At 49.8% G+C, this 16,846-nt stretch overlaps 2 protein-coding genes across 3 annotated transcripts in view; one reads left to right on the plus strand and one right to left on the minus strand.

The window, feature by feature from the left end:
* RSRC1 (arginine and serine rich coiled-coil 1) overlaps nucleotides 1–5,758 on the minus strand; it is a 106,786-nt gene extending 101,028 nt beyond the window's left edge. For both annotated transcript variants that reach the window (XM_088530469.1, XM_010227348.2), the window contains exons 1-2: nucleotides 5,570–5,758; nucleotides 3,868–3,993 (exon numbers count right to left, since the gene is read on the minus strand). In XM_088530469.1, the coding sequence (XP_088386595.1) occupies nucleotides 3,868–3,993; nucleotides 5,570–5,751 (308 nt within the window). In that variant the 5' untranslated portion in view covers nucleotides 5,752–5,758. The remainder of the gene's footprint in view (nucleotides 1–3,867; nucleotides 3,994–5,569) is intronic.
* Nucleotides 5,759–12,973: 7,215 nt separating this feature from the next.
* On the plus strand, nucleotides 12,974–16,759 carry SHOX2 (SHOX homeobox 2). Its single transcript, XM_088530430.1, has 5 exons — nucleotides 12,974–13,232; nucleotides 13,859–14,067; nucleotides 15,871–15,928; nucleotides 16,274–16,362; nucleotides 16,517–16,759. Exons 1-5 carry the CDS (start codon nucleotides 12,974–12,976, stop codon nucleotides 16,757–16,759), a joined length of 858 nt encoding a protein of 285 aa, XP_088386556.1.
* Nucleotides 16,760–16,846: the final 87 nt, after the last annotated feature.

Here is a 16,846-nt window from a genome sequence, read left to right on the forward strand (position 1 = left end):
TCGAGCCCCAAAAGGGCTACTCTGAAAATTCAAAAGCAACATTACAAATGGGAGCAGTGCAGAGGAGATCTGTGCTTTACTGCTGTATCTCATTTTGGTGGCTTTTTTGGTATTCGGTAGATTTTATTCCCCGACACTGTCAATTCAGAAGCAGGAGATGTACAAGACTCCTTTGGCAGGTAACACATTTCCCACTAAGCTAATATAAGTTGGCTTCTTGAGTTACTTTTGATAATTTTATTAGCTGTTAGTTTTATTTTACGAGCTTAATAGAAAATTACATGAAGTACCAACTTCTAGAAACGCAGACTATGAACTTAATTAAAAGGTTACAAGAATTCCCAGATTCAGTAGCTTCATCCATGTGCACTCAAAAGACACAGGAGATATTAGAGCTTCATTAATTGGAGAAAACACAGGTTCAAATGTCACATTTTAGTACTAGGAAACAAACGTTACAACAAATTCATGCTCTGCAAAGCTATAATCACACTTAAAAAAAAATTTACAGCTTATAAGTGACCGCAGGAGAGTGCTGTACACACCACTAACAGGGAGCTAAAATGAGCTTTGGCAAATTCCCTGTTCCTTGACCTAGGGGACATAACCCCATCAATATTGCCATGGCTTCTGAAGTCACCTGAGTTTTGATTGATTTCTATTTACATATTTTTTCAAACACTACAGCAAGTAATTAGAGTCCACTGTCATAAAAACTAGTCTTTACCCTTAGTTCTCCCAAAGGCCCCTCACTCGAGCATTAAACACAGAAGCCTCAATAAATACAAAATACAAGCCCCTCATCATGTAATATTTAATTTATCTATTGAGATCCTGAAAGTCTCTGTAAAAAAAGGAAAATTATATCTCTGTAAACATTTGGATGAGATCCTTGATACCTATTAATGGGATTTCACAATGCTATCACACCTCGGCAACAGCCAGGAAATTCACACTGACAAGAACAGCCAAAGACAATCAGAAATAAAGCACAGCAGTCTGAATAGGGGAAAAACTGTGCACACCCAACATAAAAGTCATTATAGGCACTTCTTGGTTAGGTGGGTCCACCTGAACACAAAAGAAAAGAAAATCCCCTTGTTCAAGAGAAGCAAGAACACAAATAAATAAAAGCTCTATAAACCAACAGAATCCTTCAGAAAAAAAAAAACAAACCACTTTTCAAGAGGTAAATAAAGGATTACATATAGAACATTTCCATCCTGGGTTTAGGCAGCCAACTTCAGGCTCCAATGGCGTTAAAGGTAGACACCACCAGAGCAGATGCAAAGCGGAAACCTCCTGGAACAGCCTCTGGCCACCCATTATAATGATTTCCCCAAAGAAGCCAAGGATTGACGCGATTCTCCCACAAATCTCCCTTTTCTTCAAAAATAAGGACCAAAGATGGAGACTAAATTCTTTTAAACAAAACTGCAGTAGGTCAGTTTGAGACAGGTGTGTCTGCTTAGGTTCTGCCTAAGTTAGACTGATTTAGCTTTTCTGTATCTCCTGTTATTCAAAAGTAAGCGTAACAAATTGTTAAATTACTGTTTTACTTCAGAACATTTTTTCCTATATGCCCTTTAGAGCAGCACCTGCTCGCCTTACCATTTTCAATTATAAGTGCATTTACAGGTTGCAGTTTGCATTATTCTCATCTTTTGCTCTTCCAAGTCTCTTCTCTGAAGATCTGAGGTTGCAGTAAATAAAACAAGGAATTTCAGATGCCAAATTCCTATGAAAATTCCATAACACCACCAGCCCTTCTCACACATTGCTCATTTACGAGTCTGGTCCCCACAGCCACCAGCAGCGAGGAGCTCCGAGGGTGACACCACAGCATGCGGGCAACCGTGGCCTTCCACTCGACTAGGATCTGCCACCAGCAAACGCCACTCGAGGCCTCCACAGCTCTTCTAACCAAGACCCTGATCACGTGCTGATCAGCTTCTGACACTCGTTTTATACCCCTGCATCAAACACTCTTCTTTCCCCAACAAGTTCTTTGTCTACCTGAAGGAAAATGCACTCAACATTCCTCAAGAAAGCTGTCCTATACCTCGGAGCAGCAGATGGAGATAGCACAGAAGGGAGCCATTTAGCCCTGTTATGACTGCCTCCATAGTAATAAATACGGAAAAAAGCAGACCTGGGGTAGAGCTTTCTGCAACCCATTTAACTCCTCCCCAGAAATTAGATAAATCCATGGCTTCATAATGGCTTAACATCACAGTAAAGTAAGCTTGAAAAAAATCACAATAAAGCAGCCAGTGGGATCTGTTGGTTTTAGTTTTACGCTTTTAACATGACAAAAGATCTTATATATATATATTTATATTACATATATATTTATATTATATAAATATATAAAAACACCTGAATTTTATATATATAGTTTATATATAATTTTATATATATATATATATGTATATATGTATATATATATATATTCTCTAAAGAACCACGCTTGTGAATAGTAATACAATTTAAAGTTACCTGCAGCTATACCTTCATAGCTGGAATACTGAAAAGTCAGTGTATTTTATAAATAATATTTCACAGCATGAAATGAAGTAAATGGCAGTCAAGTTAAATTTTGTAGGGGTATAATTTCCATATATTGCAAGAGCAATTAAGATCAATAAACACCTCGAAAAACATGACCAATAGTATATTAAACTAGGTGCAACAAGACCTCACAATAATAGCAAGATCTTTAAAACTGGTTATCAGATTTTCTAATGCTCGGCAACATACTGGAAAAACACCCTCATTTTCACCTTATTTCCTTCAACGTTTCATTGTTTTAAACACAATTTTGATATAAAAACAGTGGATATATAGAGGAATATTTCCACGCCCAGCGTGGCTGCCTGCTCAGAAGGTTTGTACACTCAGATCACACTGTTTGAATAACCAAATTGCTACTACAAAGGCATGGCAACAATAAGTGTCCAGGCAACTATTATAATGAACAGCTGTGAACAAGTCAGGAGAGAATATGACCAGGCACAAGTGAAATGCTCATGTCCTTCAGCAACATTTAAAAGCAAAAATTCTACTGATTTGGTATAAGAACATAACATGGTTTTAGTAAATTCTTAATATAAATACACAAAATTACCCAGTTGAAGAGCTGTACACAGATACCTGCCTGGTATTTATCAGGCAACAATGGATTTCAATACAAAGTGATCATAGTGATTCTAATACGCACAAAGAAACTTCAAACAAACTTTTTTTAAAAATCAAAAACCACAAATAATTGATCTTTTAAATCACAAAAGTATGAAATAGATGTTAATTTGAAAAATCTGAATGGATTTTAAATATTTAAGTTCTGTTTATTATTGAAAATACCTATTTGTCGTAATCTGATATATTAAAATTTTGTTTTCAACAACAGAGATTTCTATAAACACTGTCTAAAAATCTTTGCAACTATAAATACTTATTTCTTCAAGAGAAATACAGATGAACAATAATAGTTAAGTCTCATCTTCAGCAAGCCAACACTATGCACTGATTTAACAGGAATCAATAGTCAAAAAATATTCACAGAATTTTTTCAGGTAAATACAGTTAAAGCAAACTAGGATGACTTTATCAGTTTTCTGCATGTGTACAAATGCAAAATACATAGCTTATCTTCAAATCCAAAGATATATTACATCAAAAGCATAGTACAGAGATTTCATGAATCATGAAAAGTTTCAAATTACATGTATAGGTTAGATAGATCACTTGTAATCATTCTTGCAGATTCCAAACTCTGTAATACACAGGAATTTTAAATAGATGTATGGGACAGAATTTTCATTTCCTTTCCTAGGAGAAAAAAAAAAAAAAAAAAAGGAATCTTACCTTCTTGTTCTACTCTTTGACCTTGATCTTTGAGACCTGTAGGATTTTCCTCTGCCCCTTGACCGGCTACGACTGCGTTTTCTTCTAGAACCATATGAAGAACTACTGCTTGATCTGTGTCGGCGTCTAAAACAAGACCACACTGTTAGTATTCTGCTGCTTCTAAGGAGAAATGTTTACTCTTGAAGAGGGTATTCAAAAAAAAAATCAAAAATATATATTATTTGTATTGCAGGTTTTCTGAGTGTCAATGTATACCACCATTAAAATGTACTAAGTGATTTACATATATGTGAGTACTGCCTGTCTTAAAGAACATATATTGCAGAATGTATATTCCAAGGCAAAAAAGGGCAAAAGAAATAAATTATTTATTTGCCCCAAATCATACAGTACTTTAAGAGCAAATCCAGGAACACAACCCAGCTCTTGACAGTTCATGAGCAATTTGTGGCAAAGAGGCAGTGAGTTCCCAAAGTTAAACTAAGAGAAACATTTAGACCTACATTCTCAGCAGGACTTACAGAAATACACTGTACAGATCTCTTTTCAGTATAAAGGACTACAAACCCAGCACTAAAATGAAATTCATGAAACGTTAGCTTTCACACAGCCACTCTACTACTTGTATTCTGCACAGGTAGCACTGCAGCAGTCTGGACTGGAAAGGATTAGCAGATTAACCACAAAATACCAGGTCTTCACCTGGAAGAGCAGTGCAATGTTCCTACCAAATGAAGATGGAGAAGTACTTGGAGATCTTTTCTTTTGATTTTTTGATTCTTAAGCATCAGAGATAAACCACAGCGCACAACAGTGACTCAACGGCTGGTAGCAAATGTCCTACACTAAAGGCCAAGCAGAAGTGCTGGCCAGATCCTAAAAACAGGCACTTTGGTCTTTTCTGGATTCAATTTAAGTCAACTGGTCTTCATCCAGACTCTAATCTCCCTTGAAGCTCTGTTTTTATCTGCGAGATAGCCATGCCTGCACTGGACTAAAGAGATTCATAAAGCTGCATGTCATCAGCATATTGTTGGCATCAAAGCCCATGTCATCTCACTGTGTCCCCTAAGGGCTCTCTGTAGATGCTAAGCAGGAACAGAAGAAAGAGGGAGGGAAAAAACAAACAAACAAAAACCAGAACTAGCCAACTTGCCCCCTTATCAACCTCTCTCTTCTAGCAACCAGAGAAAGATTGGTCAGGAGCAGTTTCTAGTATGTTTTCCAGTGCAGCTAGACATGCTAAGTATTTTCTAGCTCCACTTATTATTAAACTGTCCTCCAGCTGTTCCATTTGAATCCAAGCTCACCTCAAGCCAGACTGAGACATATCCAGGATATCTAAAAAGATCAAGGGGTGAAAGGTATCACCTTGATGGAGGAAAAATGATTTTAGGTCAAGAAAAAAAAAGTGGTAAGCATAGCAACTGTTGTTCCCCACAAGCAGCTGACTGGCTGAAACTCCAACATCATTATTGAAAAGGAGAGAAAGGAATGGTTATTTGGGAAGCTTTTAAATATAGAAGTCATCTTTGCAGCTGGATTTATACCATTTTTTAATTAAAAATAATGCCACATTTTCCAAGACTGAGCTAAATCTGCTATAAAAGCCCAAACTACACCTGACTACACACGAGATTTAAACACTTGTGGCTTTGCAGGACAGTATGAAAGGGCCAGTAAGTTACTCCAAATGCACCTTTTCTCATAAGAATGTGAACGAGACTGGAGATCTCGAGACCGCGACCTCGACTTCCTCGCGCCCTTCTTGCGGGTGTAGGTCCTGCTGCCCGAGGAGCTGCTCGACGACGAGCGCCTGCGATGCTTCTTCTTCCTGCGGCTTCTGGTCTCCTCCTCCGTGTCTGACGAGCGATGCCCCATTTTAAAACTATATAAAAACAAAAATTCCTGATATAGGAATTGGAGAATTTCTACGATTCTAAAACCGTAAGAAAAGCTTGTGTGTCTACATTGTGTTATATAATAATATCTTCATATTACACATAGTAGATATAAGAATAATACCTTTTTTAATTTTGTGGGCAGGAAATTTGGGGATTGCATTTAAATCCTATTTTTTGCATAAAATGTCACAAATCTCAGATGGACAAGTAACTTCAAATCTACACTGTTGGTAAATCTACATAAATTTATTATGGCATTCAATATTTGCTCTAAATATTCTCAAAAGAGGTATCTCAATTATTTAAACACAGGTAAATACTTTGACAAAATCCATTATTATATCAAAACATGTTTTCCTTCAAGTTGCTTACACATTTTATACATAAATATTAGTTTTTCAGAAATTTGTAGTGCGCATACAAGTTCCCCCAATACCTAACATCTCACACTACAGTGATATGCAGCCTTTATTACAGTATATTTAATGTTAAAGTTAAAGTTATAAAGGAGGATTAAGCTCATTATACAGTCTGAAAAATGCAGTCGGTTACATCAGCAACTGAAATCAACAACTACTTGCTACTGCCCATCATGTATGGCTTTGTTTCTCCTTATCCAGCTAGACTTAAAATAGCTCTTGGATTTTTTTTCAAGCTACAGCAAGGCCGATCTTGGTGCTTAGTCTAAACAGGCAACTTTAAATGGCTTTACTTACTTTGCTAATAGAGTTGTAAACAAATAAAAGTCTGTATACTGCCATTCATTTAATTCCTGCAAAGACAATTTTTTCCCTTGGTTTGCAAATCAAAAGAGATCAGTTTTATTACTGTCGTCTTCTGATTAAAGAAATGTTACATTTCTCATTTTTTTCAGTATTTAAAAAAGTGGATAATGTTTTAAAACTATTTTTTGATCCAGTACCAGTAGTTCTACCCACCCAAGTCTCAAGATCCCTCTTCAAACACTTCAACTAATGACACTTAGCAAGAAGCCTTCTTCCCAAGAATAAACAGTTATGTCAAGGCTCCCTAACCACTTCTGTACCAGGAAAACTGGAACCTGTAGTTCTTTATTGGTCATATCAACAATGAAATTAGATCATATATTTTACCACAGCGTCATCTGTCTTTAGCCAACAGGACATATTTAGGGTATCCTAGCAGATACAAGTTGAATTTTCTGCATACCAACTTTGGTCCTTCTTCATACCTTTTATCACCTTGGCAGCAGATCCTGATCTCCAGGGCAAAGGCTGAAAAGAGAATAAGAGAGAAATTCATTGTTAAGGACACTTATGCTTATACGTAAATACAAGTCTTGGTTACTTTGGGCCCTTAGGTCACAGGGCATGACTAACAAAAAGCCCTGCTCAGCCCACAGACAGAAACTCGCACCCTTCATCTCCCAAGAGAGCCAAAATTTCCAACTCATACCTGCTACCACCCTACACGGAGGCCTCCGGACACCCCTGCGGACCCGGCACTCACCATGACCACGTTCCCAAGGGAATCTTCCATGCAGCTATGTTCCAAGCTTAATAAGTATACAGACAACACTGAATTTAACAGAATAGCGGTTAAAATCTAAGCGGGGGAAGCTCTGGTCACACCACACTGCATGACTTCCACTTTATCCAATAACATTTAAAGCAAAACCCACAACAGGAGGTATTTGTATTTTCTTTGGTGTTTACAAGACTTCATCTATTATCACAACCAACAGGACAGCTATGTAATTCTCGTTCCCATGCATGCAAATTCTGCAGATCATGGACGGCTCTCAGGCACACAATCTGGTACTGCCAATTCCACTCCTGCAGCCAGGAGTGCCAACCAATTAGTCATGACGAAGCTTTGCCACCTTCCTTGTACTCCTACCTCAGTCCTCAGCAGTTTCACTTTTCAGTGTATTAGGACTGGGCACTGAGCTAACACACTAAGCAAAACATTTCTGAAATATTCAGCCAAAACCAGCAAAGCTCCGTGCACCCAAACCAGCAGAGCTTTAGAAGGATGCTACACTCTGCAAGATCATCTTTAAAAATAAAAAGTTATTCCACACAGATTTTGAGAAGATAAAATGTTCTGTAAAGTGTTGCTTTTTTATATTGTTTATATAAATACAACATCAATTTCTAATTCTGTGGAGGAAGGTTACCTTTTATCAACACATTAACTTGTGCTAGGACTTCCCTCCCCCCCACACACTACTAGTAAAAGCTTTACAGAGCTCTAAGGTACCACCACTTATTGAGCAGTAAAATAAAACTCTTTAAGTATGTATTGATAGAACGATCTTCAAATGAAGATGAACCTGAATCTCAAACTTAAGTAGAGCTGTTCATAAAGATGAAACCACAACACACAGATTTTAAGTTAAAAGCTCACAAACCAAGGTTCACGACAGCAAGATTAATGAAAGAGACCAGAGAAACACCGAGTACAAAAGACACTTCTGCATAGATATTCACCACTTGAAGTGGATATCATTATGAGCCAGAACATTACACTTCAACATATATATCATCTGTTGTTTAACTTCCTTCTTCATCTGCCATCAGCTTTTTTATTTTTTCTCCCCTTGAACACATAACTGGATTAAGCAGCACATCCAGTACTGTAAATCTCAGCACACGCTGGGCTTTTTTATTACATGGCCAGTGCACTCGGGCAGGACACTCCTCCTTCCCACAGCCTCGAGCCCAGCAGGCCCGGGAAGCGCCGGCTGCTCCGTGGAGGAGCTACGGGCCAGCGGGATGCGGGTGCTGGCTCCCTGCAGGGGTCACCTGCAAAGAGGCAGCCAGCAGCAGGCTGTTGGGCTGGGGACAATGCCTCTCCCACGGGGGTATCTTTGGGGCACGTCAGCACTTTGAAGCACCCGCAGACCAAGGATATAAACTAAGAATGCTCAGACTACCTTAATTTTGGTATTTCCCACTTGTCTGAATAGCCATTAAAACACAGGACATCTGTTTTTACCCATATGTCTCTATGCACCCTTATATCACTTCCTACTTTTTTCTAAAAAGCACACTAAATATGACTCGTTACATGGCATCATATGCTGAAGCTCATGGGCTTTTTCTAACCATATGTTCCAGGACAAAGCCTGCAGATGCCCCACAAGGGCTTCTGCCTCCGAGGTAAGAGAGGGCCGTACAGCAGCCCACCCTTCCAGCTCCAAGGCTGGCTCACGTCATTCCAGCTCCTCACCCTTACACTGCTCCGACAGAAACGTGCAGCCACTGCACTGGCAGCAGGTGATTCCCACTGGCCAACTCCTCCTCCTCACGTGCAGACACAGGGAGGATGAGGGTCTCATCGCCCAGTGAGGCAGAGAGCCAGCAGCTACATGTTTACCTCTCCCCACCACGCTTGGGAACCAGCAGGCGAGCAGCAGCCTGGGTGCCACCAGTTGTGACATATTAAAGCAACTCCCAAGAGCAGTAGTAATTTTTTTGCTTGCCTTTTTAAATATTTACTATAGAGTAGTACTCAAAGGAGGTGGAAGAGTTTTACTAGTAATTGCTGGCAGCAGATGAATGGCAGCTTGCTGAAAGCACAGGTTCCATCCCAGGCTTCTGTAGGGAGAGCTTCTCCTGACCCTCCCATCACGGCAGCTCGCACTGATTCACCTCTGAGCCCAAATCTTCCCTCCTGGAGCTCCTTGTCCGGTCTCCCTGCACCTCCTCACCCTCTGCTGAGCTCACATCAAGGTGCTCTGGGCAAAGAGAAAACAGTTCAGTGACACGAGGTCCTCTGGCAGCTGCACTCACACTGAGCCCCAAGCTGGGCTACCAAATTAAGCAGCTTTTTAAATATTTCTGAAAGCTCTACTACTCTAAGGGTACATAAAACAACTTTTTGAAGACTTACAGTCTGCCCAAAACCAAACAGCTTCTCAATAGGATGATTAATGGCTCGACCTGTTAAGTCTGAGGTCCCTGTTCTGCAGCACAGGTATGCTGCAATATCCAAAGCAAAGGTCTCCTAACATTTTTGAAAAGAGTTTTTCTTTAAAAAAAATCATATATATATATATATATTTTTTCAAAATTTATACTTTGGTTTAAAAAATTTTTAAAATGCCAAGAAAAGGATAGGTGAAACAGGAAGTGAGCAACAGGTGCTCTTTTTAAATACTGTTTAGAGCAATGTACACATTACAGTGTAATAATCATACAGACTGATCTGACATTGCTCAGTCTTGCTTTCTAGTTTCTAGAATTATTTCAAGTAAATAATACTTGTATATTTTCCGCAAAGATCGGTCTCAAATTATTATTACATTTACTACTGTAGATGCTCAGAAGAGAACGCTGCTAGTTTGAATCACAGAGGCTGTTTCCCGGTAAACTCCAATGGGCTACGCTTCAGCACAGGACCCAATTAGAAGATAAAACCTTTAATTATCGCAACGATACAGCGGTTATAGAGGCAGAGGAACCCCCACGTTTATAGTTCATGCTTGTTGCTTCCAAAGGAGCGGACTGCAGCAGGCACTGACCACACGGTTTATGCAGCCTCTCTGCAAAAGAGACCCCCAAAGAAAGCCCAGCCGGTCACACAGGCCCTGATGGGTCGGTACCACGGGCACCTTCTCTCCTTGTAAGGCAGGAAAACACCTGTTCTTGTGAGCAACAGCCTGAACTGCTGTTGCTATTAAATATCTACCTACTGGGCTCTCTTTTCCTTAGCCAAGTTCACAGATCACCGCAGGAGGAACACGTAAAGCCACAGGAGGGGCACTTAAATACAGCTCTGGGGATCTTAGGAAAAACAAACAAAACGACTAGAGGTCCAAAAATCACAGAAATTCCGCTACTACCCTCCAGCACTCGCCATAGAAACAGCACTCCAGTGACACTGCAGGTGCCACAACACTCTGTCTTGGTTAAACACGGAATTTCGCCTGGGCAGCGTCAATGGCATCGTTCAAAACCGCCCATTTCGCGCCTGGAGAAAGTTCCCTTTGATCCAGCACCGCAGATGGGCAACTTTCAACCTCACCCCTTCGGATTTCAGGGCTAAAGGCGGGAAAGCAGCGCCAGGCCCCGGGGCCGCCCTGTGCCGGGGATGGCAGTGCACGGTCCGGAACCGCCCCCAGCGCCGAACCGGGCCCCAGGGCGCCCTTGGGCAGCCGGAGGCAGCGGCGGAGCCCCCAGAGCCGCGGACGCTGCCGGGACCGGTGCTGCCGGCACCGGGCCCGGACCGGGCCTAGGCCTGGGCCCGGGGGCGTCGCCATGGCAACGCGGACCGGGCCCGGCCCGCCCCGGCGCCCCTCAGGCCTGGGCCCCTCACGGTTACCTGAGCGCCGCGGCGGCCCGGTTCGGCTCGGCGCGGCCCGGTTCGGCTCGGCGCGGCCCGGTTCGGCTCTGCGCGGCCCGGTTCGGCCCGGCTCGGCCCGGCTCGGCCCGGCTCGGCCCTGTGCAGCGGCTCCCGGGTCGGCGCGGCCCGCGGCTGCCGCTTTGAGCGCAGCGCCCCGCTGGGGAGGCCGGGCAGACAGGGCCAAGCCATCGCCGAGCGCATCCACGCGGCCAGGCAGCGCGGCGGAGCGCGGAGCTATCGATGGAGGGAGCGGGACAGGGACCGGAGCCCCCGGAGGGTCCTGTCACCACCCCCCCCCCGGCGCCGCCTTCCCGCCCCGTGCGGCCACCAGCGCCGGGACCACCCGGGGGGAGCGCGCCGTGATTAAACCGCAGTGATTTATTTGCAAATTGCCCGAAAACGCCGCGTTCCGCCGCCCCCGGGGGCCGGGGGGGTGCAGGGGAGGAGGGGGCCGCGCGCGAACCGGTTTCCCGGCGAGGGAGGTTGTTCCGACCCGGGGGGCGGCGGGGCGGGGAGGGAAAATGAAATTTATAGTTTTTCATTTAAGCCCGGAGTAATTAAAGCGCCTCGCTGGGTCCCGGCGGGGTTGGAGGAGATGCGACCCCCCCTCCCCGCCGCTCCGCCCGCCCCGGGCGCCCCCGTGTCCCCCCCCCCGGGGCTGCGCGCACCGAGCAGCGCGGGCGGCTCCGCGGGGCGCCACGAGGCCCCCCGGGGTGTCGGGATCTGCGGGGGGATTTGCCCCTTCCTCCCGGCCCCCCCGGCCGCGCGATCCGTTAAAAGTCGTTGGAACCGACCCCGCGCGCGGTGCCGAAGCCGCGTGACGAGCCCTGCGTCCCCCCCTCCTCCGCGCAGGGCGACCCGAAATTGTCACCGGGACGGACTCATAGGACCCGATTTGGCTCCTAAAAGCGCTTAAAATATTATTATTAATAATAATTATAATATATAACCATAATCATCATCATCCTAAAGCCGGTTCCGAGTAAAACGGTGCGCGGGCGCGGAGCGGCGGGGCGGGCGCGGGACCCGCTTGGCGGTGACCGCCGCGTCGCCTGAAGTCACCCGCGCAGAGGTCAAGCGGGAAATCAATGCCCGGGCAGGAGTTAAGCAATTCTGAATAATTTATTAGAGCCCGGGCGAAGGTGCAAATAGACGAGCTGTGCCCTGGAAGCGCCGGCGTCCACGGCGCGGGGGGAAACATCGGGATCGGCAATAAAGAGCGTTAATTCCGCCTAGCGCGATGCCTCAACATTGCCGCGCGAGGAAGCGCTAATGATGCGCCCGTGTCGCTGTCAATTAGGCGGCGACTTCTGCGGGGGGCGCGCGGGGATCTGCGCGGCCCCGCGGGAAGTTTGCGGGCGCTGCGCGGGCGCGGATCCTGCGCGCCACCCCCTCCCCTGCCGCCCTTGTCGCCGCCGCCTCCCGCTTTGGCCACTCCCCCGCAGCGCCGGCCCCGCTTCCCGGGACCCTCGCGCGGGGAACTAATTAAATTAATTAGGGCGGCGCGCGGCGGCGCGGAGCGGCGCGCGCCCTGGCCGCAGTGCCCCGCGGCGGGCGGCGCGGCGCGGCCGCGGAGAAGAGGGCTCCGCTGGGCGCTCCGAGGGGAGGTAATTCCCGGGAACGAGGGGCCGGCTTTGCAAAGTATAAATAGTGGCACTTCCAGCGGCGCGGCGCTATCAGAGCCCAGCGCCGGCGCGCACGTCGGGCGGCGCAGCCGGGATCCGCGCAGCCCGCAGCCCGGCACGGCTCGGCGCATCCCGGCGCGGCTCGGCGCATCCCGGCCCCGCGCATCCCGGCTCGGCGCATCCTGCCGCCACCCCGCGCCGTGGATGCGCGCCCGCGGGGGCGAGCGCGGCCGCTGAGGCGCGGCCATGGAGGAGCTCACGGCCTTCGTCTCCAAGTCGTTTGACCCCAAGGCCAAGGAGAAGAAGGAGCTCATCACGTACCGCGAGGTGCTGGAGAGCGGCCCGCTGCGCGGCGGCCCGCGGGAGCCCGGCGGGGGCGCCGCGGCCGAGCCGGGCCGCGACGAGGCGGGCAGCCCCGCGGCGCGGGCGGCCACCGCGCGCTCCCCGCCGCGGGAACCCGACGCCGCCGCCGACGGAGCCGCGGCCACCCCCAAGCTCAGCGACGGTAACGGCGGCACCGGCGCCGCGTCCTTCTCCGCGCCCCGTCGGAGCCCCGCGCGGGCGCCGCTTTTCCCCTCGCGCCCGCGGAGTCGCGCGGGGAAAACGGAGCTTCCCGCGGCCGCCCCTTTTGTTGGAAGCCGCGCAAACAGCTCGGGAAGCCAAAAAAAAAAAATCCGCAGAGGAGGAAGAGGGGGGCCCCGCGCAGCCGGCCTTGCGGGGCGCGTTTCTTTCCCTCTTTCTTTCCTTCCTTCCTTCTTTATTATTATTATTATTTTCAAAGCGCGGCGCGGGAGGCACCGCGCAGGGGCCGCCCCCGCCGCGAGGGCCGGGCCGGGCGCGAGGACGAGCGTCGGGAAACGGCGCGACCGCCGCGGGGCCTACGCGGCCGCTGCGCGCAGGCCGGGCCCGGGGAGCGGGGCTCTGGGCCTGGGGGTGGGTCCGAGCCCGAGGGGGGCGCGCTGGGTCCTGCCCGCCGCGATATTCCGTAAAAAAAGCGGCTATCGCGACAGAGGCCTCGCGCACCCGCTGGAGGGATGGGAAGGGGGGGGGGGGTTCCCGACGTGGTGGGACCCCCCTCCCCAAAACTCCACGGGTCGCTCGGAGCCCCCTGACCGCCCCTTCCGTGCGCAGCGCCCGCGGAGCTCAAGGAGCGCAAGGAGGATGCGAAGGCGATGGAGGAGGAAGGGCAGGCGAAGATGAAGCAGCGGCGGAGCCGGACGAACTTCACCCTGGAGCAGCTCAACGAGCTCGAGCGCCTCTTCGACGAGACGCACTACCCGGACGCCTTCATGCGCGAGGAGCTGAGCCAGCGGCTCGGCCTCTCCGAGGCCAGGGTGCAGGTAGCCCGGCGGCCGCGCGGGGGGCTCGGCCTCCTTCCCTCGGGGGGGATGCCCTTTTTTTGTTGTTGTTCCGTTTTCCCTTCTTTTTGCCCGTTCTCGGCCCTTCTTGCGGCACCGCGACGGAAGCGCCTCTTACCTCGCTGGCTGCGCGGCCGCTGAGCCCCGTTAGCGACCGGGAGAGAAAATGAAATAAAAACGTGCGGTTGGCTCGTCGCAATCCTTAAATGTGGAGCGAGGGAAGCGGCGGGAAAGCGCAGAGAGAAAAAAAAAAGAGAGAGAGAGAGAGAAAGAAAAAATACAAATAAAAGCTCAGAGCGGCTTTTGTTCAGATCTGTGAAATACAGAAATCGGTAGCGAAAAAAAGAAAAGGGCTGTTTAAAGCATTCCCCTTTTATAGCGAAACCGCATCTCGCTTTTATTGAATCAGCCCGCGCAACCTCCCGCTGCCTCCCGAAAGCTGCCGGAGGAGACGGGCCCCCCATCCCCGCCCCGACCGGGAACAAATGGGTCTGTTTCGGGATTTTTTTTCAGCCCTGAAAATTAAAAGAAAAGAAAAGAAAAAAAAATAAAATAAGGAGAGAAAAGGCTGGTGTCTCTGCGGCAGAGCCCAGGGAGCGGCTCGGCCCCGCGCATCTGCGCTGGAGCGGGTCCCCCCCATCTTCGTGCCGCCACCATCTGCAGCCCGGGGGGGTTTGGGACCCCGCCGTCCCCAGGGCACCGCCGAGCCCCAAGTCACGAGAAGGAGCTCTGGTCACGGCCGGGAAAGGAAAAAAGAGCATTTTAAAATGTATTTTTCTTTTCTTTACTCTCCCGTGCTTCTCCACGTTCCGCTTTATGTTGCCCCTAAATTAACCAAAACCAAGGAAAGTTGCCCAGCTTCCAGTCCGCGATGCGGGGGGGAAAATGAGGAGGGAGGCGCCTCTTCCCGCAGGGGGTTTGCGCCACAAAGAGCCCGCGCTCGCGCGTAATCCGCGCTGCGCTCTGCAGAGCGCGGGCGCACAACAACGGCGGGACATTTACATAGATTAGGGCCCCTTAAAACCTTTCCGCAAAACGCTTCGCAGCCGTGTTTTTGCTTTTATTTGTATGATTTTTGTTTGATTTTTGATTTTTTTGTTTACTTGTTTATTATTATTATTATTATTTTATTCGCACCAGTTTGCGCACCGGGGAGCGCGCGTTTGCTCTGGTGGGCGCGGGCAGGGCGGCCGAAAGTAAATGACAGGACGGGGGGAATCGCCTTTATATCCGTCTCCTGAAGTAAGACCTCAAAAGAGAAGGGGAAAACAAAAGAGGTTCTTATTCCTTTTTTAATTTCCCCTTTGGCTGTCACGGCGCTGCTCAGTGAGCAAAAGTTCCGCGTGGAAAAGGCACGCGGGAAATTCCCCCCCGCGGGAGAAGTTGCTCTCGCCTCCTGGGCAGCCCTTGCGAGGGCAGTAAATTCGATTATCATGAGAATGAGATGATTATTCCGCTCCCGCGCCACCCTCTGCTGCGTGCGGGGACGGGGAGATTCTGGGCCGCGCTTATGGCAGTGATTCTCCCTCAAAATTGGCTCCTTAAACGCTTCGGTGTTGGGGTTTTAGCCGGTAACGCTAATTAAAACGGCAGCTCTTAACGAGCGCACTCGGTGCAGCGTGAGGGGAGCGGGTGAAACCGCGGCGAAAATCGCCCAGCCCCGGGCCCGGCGGCGCGCGAAGCTCCTGCGGGTGTTTTATTTGTGTTTTACTATTTTTATGGCGCCGCTTCCTTCCCGTTGCGGGGAGCGGGTCCGGGCCGTGACGCCCGTTTCGCTGTGCGCAGGTTTGGTTCCAGAACCGCCGGGCCAAGTGCCGCAAGCAGGAGAACCAGCTGCACAAAGGTAGGAGCCGGGGAGGGGGGCGGCCGCCCCCTCGGGTTCGGGGTGCGGGAAGGAGAAGCGAGTCCCGGGGGACGGGGGGGACAGGGGGCTCGGGGACTCTCTGTCCTTCCCCTCGGGGGAACCGCGTCGCGAGGGACTTGCGGCTGCTCCCTGGGGGGTGCGGGGAGGCGCGGGCTGCCCCCTCGGCCGTTGCGGGGGGGATAAAGCGCGTCCCGGGGCGCCCCGTCGAAGGGAAGCGGGGAGCGCGGCGGCGGCTGCTCGAGGAGCGGATGGGGGCGGCGGAGGGAGCCGCGGCGGGGCCGGGGCCGCCCCGTCGGGGCCGCGGCTGAGCGGAGCCTCTTGCAGGGGTGCTCATCGGAGCCGCGAGCCAGTTCGAGGCGTGCCGGGTGGCGCCGTACGTGAACGTGGGCGCGCTGCGGATGCCCTTCCAGCAGGCGAGTGCGGCGGGGGGGGCGGGCGAGCTGCCGTCGGGGGGCAGCGGCGGCGGGGAGGGGGGCGCCGGGACCTCGGCGGGGCCCTAACGCGGTGTCTCCTCTGCTTTGCGCCCCGCAGGACGGCGCCTGCAACGTGCCGCCCTTGTCGTTGCAGGTGCAGGCGCAGCTGCAGCTGGACGGCGCCGTGGCCCACGCGCACCCGCACCTGCACCCGCACCTCGCGGCCCACGCGCCCTACATGATGTTCCCCGCGCCGCCCTTCGCGCTGCCGCTCGCCGCGCTCGCCGCCGAGTCCGCCTCGGCCGCCGCCGCCGCCGCCAAGACCACGAGCAAGAACTCGAGCATCGCCGACCTGCGCCTCAAGGCCAAGAAACACGCGGCCGCGCTCGGCCTGTGACGGACGCCCCTCGCCGCGGACTCCGGGCGGCGCCCGCCGCGCTGCCCCGCGCGAGAAGCGGCGACCGCGGCAAAAAAGAGCGGGGAA

The sequence above is a fragment of the Tinamus guttatus genome, unplaced genomic scaffold (genome assembly GCF_059628265.1).
Source record: "Tinamus guttatus ecotype Peru unplaced genomic scaffold, ASM5962826v1 Tinamus_guttatus_pri_ptg000376l, whole genome shotgun sequence".
In the NCBI taxonomy this organism is placed as follows: Eukaryota; Metazoa; Chordata; class Aves; order Tinamiformes; family Tinamidae; genus Tinamus; species Tinamus guttatus.

Bases quoted from the DNA above. Each gene is read 5' to 3' on its own strand.
- SHOX2 (XM_088530430.1), top strand. From the start codon at position 12,974: ATGGAGGAGCTCACGGCCTTCGTCTCCAAGTCGTTTGACCCCAAGGCC. The intron at 13,233-13,858 runs GTAACGGCGGCA...TTCCGTGCGCAG, and splicing joins CACCCCCAAGCTCAGCGACG to CGCCCGCGGAGCTCAAGGAG. The intron at 14,068-15,870 runs GTAGCCCGGCGG...CGCTGTGCGCAG, and splicing joins TCTCCGAGGCCAGGGTGCAG to GTTTGGTTCCAGAACCGCCG.